At 48.2% G+C, this 7107-nt stretch overlaps 1 protein-coding gene across 1 annotated transcript; it reads left to right on the top strand.

Moving 5' to 3' along the window:
* Window positions 1–203: 203 nt before the first annotated feature.
* LOC123255983 (transmembrane protein 132E-like) lies at window positions 204–6489 on the top strand (the record flags this gene model as incomplete). Its single annotated transcript, XM_044684686.1, has 4 exons — window positions 204–1146; window positions 3988–4134; window positions 4596–4788; window positions 6346–6489. Coding segments are annotated over 4 exons (1427 nt in total), but the record flags the coding sequence as incomplete, so codon positions are not given.
* Window positions 6490–7107: the final 618 nt, after the last annotated feature.

The raw sequence follows: 7107 nt of genomic DNA on the forward strand, positions 1-7107 counted from the left end.
TAAGTGACTTGCCTAAGGTCACACAGTCAATACAGGAGGGAGAATTCGAATCTCTATCCGGTGTACCAGCCCTTCCTAACGCCTTTTATATCTGAAATATCGAGGAGCAAGGAGACCGGGTCCCGCCTATGCCCTCTACCAGGGAATGGGAGGGCATTAAGTTCCTACAGCTTCCTCAGCTTCCTTCTCTCCTCTCTTCACAGCGTCTGGCCGCACCTCCCACCTGGTCACACCGATGCCCCCAGAGGCTCCTGCTGCGCCGGTGCTACCCGTCAGTTACCGTCTGTCCCACACCCGCCTGGCCTTCTTCCTCCGAGAGGTGCAGCCGCCGCCCCCTCCCACGGCCAACAGCAGCGGCGGGGGTCCCCTGCAGCGCTCGGAACCCTTCGTGGTCTTCCAGACGAAGGAGCTGCCCATCCTTAACGTGTCCCTGGGGCCCTTCAGCACCAGCCAGGTCCTGGCCCGGGAGCTCCTGCAGCCCGCCAGCACTCTGGACATCCCCGAGCGGCTGACGGTCAACTGGAAGGTTCGGGCCTTCATCGTGCACCCTCGCGTGCCCGCCTCGCAGCCCGTGGCTCAGGTCTTGTTCTACGTGGCCGGCCGGGACTGGGACGACTTCGGGGCCACCGAGAGGCTGCCCTGTGTCCGCCTCCACGCCTTCCGCAATGCCCACGAGGTCAAGAGCTCCTGCCGCCTGAGCGGAGGACTGGCCACCTGCCTGGTCCGGGCCGAGCTGCCCCTGGCCTGGTTCGGACCCCCCGCCCCGGCGGCACCGCCCCCTGCCCGCCGCAAGCCCCCAGAAGGCCTGGAGCCGGAGCCTGGCGGGGAAAGCCAGCAAGCCGAGCTCTACTATAGACTCCACTCCCCCGATGCCAGCGGGGGCTGTGGTGGAGAGGGGCCCCGCCGGGGCGGGGGAGGAGCCAGGGCGGAGGGCCCCACCCAGTACCCTCTCCTTCGAATAGGTAGCATCAGTCTTTACCGCCCGCCGCCTCGGCGGGCCCTCCAGGAACACCGGCTGGACGGCAACCTGGTCATCCGCCTCCCAGACCGTCCCTTGAAACCGGGAGAGGTGTTAAGCATACTCCTCTATCTGGCACCCAACTCCTCCTCCTCCTCCAACCCCAGCGTGGAACATTTCACCCTCAGGTACAAGGGAACGGACATCAGTAGCTCAGGGTTGTAGTCCTAGGACCATAGATTTAGTCACCCTGAAGGCCACTGAGCCCAGACCCCTCATTTTACAAATAGGGAAACTGAGGCTTGGAGAGGCTAAGGGACTTGCCCAGGGTCACCCATTTATTGTGTCAGGAGCAGGATTTGAATCCGGGTAAGTCCTTCTGTTGTTGTCTTGCTGTAGAGCAAACTGAGCTTGTGAAACCAACAGGAGTCCAGCTTACCAGAGGTCCCCTTCTTCCTACTGTGTTCAGGAAAGGCTGGGCTTGACCCTTCCCAGGTCTAAATTCTGCTTCATCATTTTTAACTTGTCTTTGGACAAGTCAATTCTTTTCTTTTATTTTATTTTTAGACCCTTATCTTCCATCTTAGAAGTAATAGTATATATTGGTTCCAAGGCAGCAGAACTAATGTAAGGGCTAGGCAACCGGGTCTTGCCCAGGGTCACACAGCTAGGAAGTGTCTGAGGCCATATATGAAACCCAGGAATCTCCCATCTCTAAGCCTGACTCCCTCTCACTGAACCACCTAGCTACCTCCAAGTCAATTCACTCTTGGAGCCTTGATGTTCTCATCTATAAAGTGGGGATAATCATACTTGTCCCACTGACCTTATAGACCATCCCGCCCTACCCCTTCCACCCCCCCTCCTCCAATTAGGATTGCTGGAGAAAAAGTGGGGGAAGGTTGGACTAAGGACTAGAGGGCTCAGTATGAGAAATGTGAGAGATGCTAGCAGCAAGCATAATCATAAAAGTGAACATAATAATAATAATAAACATTAACATAGGTTTTTAAGGCTTGCAAAGCTTTTTACATTATCTCCTTTGATCCTCACAACAGCCCTGTGAGGCAAGCACTGTATTTATCTTAATTTTTGTTGTTCAGTTGTGTCTGACTCTTTGTATGACCCCATTTGGGGTTTTCTTGGCGAAGATTTTGGGGTAGTTTGCCATTTCTTTCTCTAGCTCATTTTACAGTTGAGGAAACGAAGGAAAACAGGGTGAAGTGACTTGCCCAGGGTCATACAACTACAAAGTATCTGAGACTGGATATGAATTCAGGAAGATGAGTTTTCCTAACTCCAGGCCCAGTGCTCTATCCACTGCACCACCCTGTGACTTGATTTTCCTGATGGGGAAAATAACCCTGAAAGAGTTTAAGTAGTTTGTTTTTAAGTGTTTGAGTCACACCTTGAATTCAGGTGTTCTTCACTTCAAGTCTAACACTATATATACTGGGCCTTCTAGCTAGCTACCTATAAATGGGGAAATTGGAGAAGGCAAGAGGGATGATCATTGGAGTCTGTGAAGCTGTCAGGGTACCTCCCCCCACTTTTGGCCATCTGCCTCCCTCTCCTAGGCTTCCATAGGCGAGTAAGCCATCAAGGTCAAGGTCTTTCTACATATTCATTAAGCACTATTGGAAAGCTGCAAAGTTGATTATGTTGACTTCTAATGGCAGAGTGGGCTAATGGAAGGTCACAGGCATCTCCTGAAAGGAGAGAAGAAGAGGAGGGCAAGACAGGATGAGTGAGGTTTCAACTTTAGCTTTAATTTTCCCAGCCTTGAAGCAGGGGGAGCTTCAAAGCCTCTCCCAGGGAGTATCTCAGAGGAGAGAAGACCCATTGGTGCATGATCCGCACCTCAAGGGCTTCAAATACATTATAGTCCTTTGAGATGTTATAACTTCCTAGACTCTAGACATTCCTGAAAATGGGAAATCCAAATTGAATTGGCCTTATGAACAGATGGCAGTCCCATAAGGATGGCTACATGATCAGAGATTTAGGACTGGAAGAGATATCAGAGACCAGCTAGTTCAATCCTTTTGTTTTGCAGATGAGGAAACTGAGATTAAGTGACTTTCCCAAAGTCATACCAACCAGCAGTTACTGGCAAAGGGAATAAATATTAAGAGATTACTATGTGCCAGACATTTTACAAATATTATGTCAGTTGATCTTCATAATAACCTAAAAGGTAGGTGCTGTTATTAGCTCCATTTTATAGTTGAGGAAACTGAGGCAAACAGAATTTAAGTCATTTGCCCAAGATCATGTAACTGTCTGAGGACAGATTTGAATTCAGGTCTTCCTGACTCCAGGCCAAGAGCTCTATTCACAGCACCACCTAACTAGACTATAAAATCACATTCTCTGACTCTTGCACCAGCACTCTTTTCACTGAGGAGTACACATTGAAGGGTACAAGGAAAGATGTGCTCTTTGCATTCTCTCTACACTCAAAAAACTGACTCCTTACCCAAGTTTGTGCCTGAGATACCACCATTAGTAATTCATTCCTTTGGATCAAGCTTTACCCTCTTCTTGCCAGACTAACAAGATTTTCAACCCCTTGAGGATGAGAAATAAGCTCCATTCATCATGGCACCCCCTCCATGAGTAGCCTTGGCAAAGGGTGATTGGTGAATTTGGGTAGAATTGAATTGCAAATCAGGGTACCTCTGGGAAGGGTCAACACTAATAAGCCAGTAACACCTGAGTGTGAAAAAGTATATTTAGCTCATTAGATCCTGCTTCAAACTGCAGATTATTTTAGATGTGTCTTCTGAACCCTTAGAACCAAGAGAAAATTCCCCAGAAGTTCTGCTCTTCCTCTACCCATTTAGGTTAATTGGATTGCCTTCCCCCAGGCACAGTTAGGGCAGAGGGTTAGTTCATTCTGCCCTTACCACCATGCTTTAGACAAGGGTTCCTTCGCAAATGGTATTTCTTAATGATCTCTGGAATTGGAGGGAGCTCTGGGCCCCTCTGTGACCACCAGCTCCTTCTTCCTCCATCTTTGTTCTCAGGGTGAAGGCCAAGAAGGGAGTAACCCTACTGGGCACCAAGGCCCGAAATGGCCAATGGCAGGTCACTTCAGAGCTGCTCACTGGGGGAAAGCACTCAACCGCCACTGTGGATGTATCCAGGACTCAAAGTGCCCCCTTGCTCCCCAGGTCAGCCCCAATAGTCACCTTGCATGCCCTGGAGGGTGGGCCCTCTGTTGACCCTTCTCATCATAGACCATGGCTGGGTTGGAGGGAGGAGAGCATGAAAGGATTGTCAGGTAGAAGTGGGGAGGGAGCTTTAGAAGGAAAAATAAATGCCAAATCGAAGCAGGACCCAGGAATCCTGGCTGCCAAAAAGGAAGCTTCTGGTCCCAACATCAGCTAGAAGGGAAGAAGCATGAGTTTATCAGAGACTTCAAAATTAGAGAATGGGGATAACTTTGGTTGGGGCAATGGGAATAGGATTAGAGGGAATCCAGTCCCAATTATTTAGTTTTTTTCAAGTCATGGAAATTAACTCACTACCAGTTAGATGGCTTTCAGGGATTCCCCCATCCCACCAGGGAGGAATGCCCCCCCCAGCCCTTCTTGCTCATCCCTCCTGCTGCCATCACCTTCATACCTGGCAGGGAGGGTGAAGGACCCCTGGAGATCCTGCAGCTGGATTTTGAGATGGAGAACTTCACCAGCCAGTCGGTGAAGAGGAGGATCATGTGGCATATCGACTATCGAGGCAGGAGCCCCTTGCCTGACCTGGAGAGGGCAGTGACTGAGCTGACTGTCATTCAGAGGGATGTGCAGGCTATTCTGCCCCTGGCTATGGTGAGGGACTTCCTGCATGCATGAGAGTCTGTGATGACATTCCTGTATGTAATGCTGTTTCCTAAATTGGGGGGGGGGGCTCCTTGGAGACCCCCTGATGCTTATGCACCCCTATTGTGTTGCATTTTTACTTGCATATGTTCACATTATTTTTCCCAATGATAAGTCCCTTGAGGACAAGAACTGTTTTGTTTCCATCTTTGTAGCTACAGTGCCAGATGCCTAAGAGGTACTTAATAAATGCTTGTGAATTCATTGATTATTGGTGAGTGTATGTGGATGATTATACAATCATATACACACTCACCAATGTGTGTGTTTATAGGTGTAACTGTGTGTGTATGACTGTATATATGACTGAGTACATGTATGTCACAGAGGCAATGTGATACAGTGGAAAGGGCACAGTACTTAGAGTTAGGGGACCTGGGTTCAAATTCTGACTCTGCCACTTATTGCCTATGCAACCATGGGGGCAAGTCATTTAAACTTTGGGCCTCAGTTTCCTCACTTAGAAAACTAGAACGTTTGCCTAGCTAGCCTTGAAAGTATTTTCCATGTGTAGTGTGTGAGTGTGTAAGAGAGACAGAGACCAAGAGAGACCAAGAGAGAGGAAAGAGAAGAGAGAAGAGGAGGAGAGAGAAAGAAGAGAAGAGAGAGAGAGAGAAGAAAGGGAAAGAGAAAGAGAATGGAGAGAGAGAAGGAAGGAGAGAAAAGAGGAAAAAGAGACTTGAAACTAATATCTGACAGCCTCGTTTACGATTAATTTGATTCCACAAACAACAATCAAGCACTTGCTTGTGCAGGGGCAACTTGCTAGGTGAAGGAATACAAAGATATTTTAAATGGCAGCATGGTCCCTGGCCTTAAGAGGCTCACACTGGCATGAGAAGGAACAAGTACACAGAGAAGCTTCATGCCTGGAAGAATGTGGGCAAAGAACTATATCACTGGGGATTCAGAACTGGAAGAGTCCTTAGAGGGAGGGCCTGACCAAGTGATCCAGGAAAGTTTGAGGAACAGGACCTCAACAGGACCGTTCAGCTGGGGGATCTGGGAGTACTTTGTGGAGTGACAACCAAGTAGAAAGAGAATAATCTCATTAGGTAGAGATGCAGATGGAGTGTTCTAGGCATGGAGGAGAGCTGGTGTAAATGTCCATCAGAGGGAGGATCGTAGAATGGGCTACTTCTCCAGAAGGCCAGCCAGAAAGATGGCCTCAATGGTACCTAGGACACTCCATCTGCATCTCTACCTAATGAGATGACTGAATGTATCTACCTGAAAATGTGTAGCTATGGATGAATGTATCTGAGTTTGTTTGTGAACCTCAACCTGTACGTTGGTGCAAGGGGAAGGATAGATACACTTGATCTGAGGAGAGAAGAAAGAGGGGGAAGATCATTGAGGGTAGAGGAGGCAGAGTTAGAAAGGAAGATGAGAAGGAGTGATGCTTGTCTTCTCCAAGATGGTAGAGGAAATGGACTATGTTGGGTCCTGGATAGAACCAGGACAACCTCCTTTTTTAAAGTATCGTCTCTTTCATTCCTCCCATAGGACACCGAGATCATCAACACAGCCATCCTGACTGGCCGGACAGTGGCTATACCAGTCAAGGTCATCGCTATTGAGGTGACAGGCCTCGTTCTGGATGTTTCAGCTTTGGTGGAGTGTGAGTCCAACAATGAAGACATCATCAAGGTGGGTACTGTGTCCTTCAAGATCCCCCAAGGGGGCAGCTATCCTCAGTGGGAGGCAGGAATCCCAAGGAATCTAAAGGATAGGAATGCTCATGATCAATGTTAAATCAGCATTATATAATACTCAAGGACAAATGCATTTTGGGTGGAGTATAGGATGGCCCAACAGTATGATGATGTGGGGAGGGGAGGACAGAATGATGAGCTTTCCATGTCCTACTTGTCTGGGTTGAAGGGAAAACTATTCATTTTGGGTTTTTTGTTTTTTTGCTTTTTGTTTTTTGTTTTTCAACAAGTCTTAGAAAGCTTCCTGGAGCAGGTGACCTTTTATATGAGAGAGAGATGACTTTGATATCACTTCAGGGTCTACTTGGAAAAAGAAGTCCTACTGAGTAGTATTTACAGTAGAAATGGAAGGAATTCTCCTTTCTTAATTTCCGAAACCAACACAACAGTAGATTGGGCAAAGGATTTGGAATGTGGAAGACTTGGGTTCACATCACCTTAGACAACTCAATAGCTATGTAATTCCAGAGCTGAGCTCTGTGGGCCTCAGTTTCTTCATCTATAAAACAAGAGAGCTAGATTTGATGGTCTCTAAGATCCTGTCTAGTTCTAC

The sequence above is a fragment of the Gracilinanus agilis genome, unplaced genomic scaffold (genome assembly GCF_016433145.1).
Source record: "Gracilinanus agilis isolate LMUSP501 unplaced genomic scaffold, AgileGrace unplaced_scaffold55018, whole genome shotgun sequence".
Lineage (NCBI taxonomy): Eukaryota > Metazoa > Chordata > Mammalia > Didelphimorphia > Didelphidae > Gracilinanus > Gracilinanus agilis.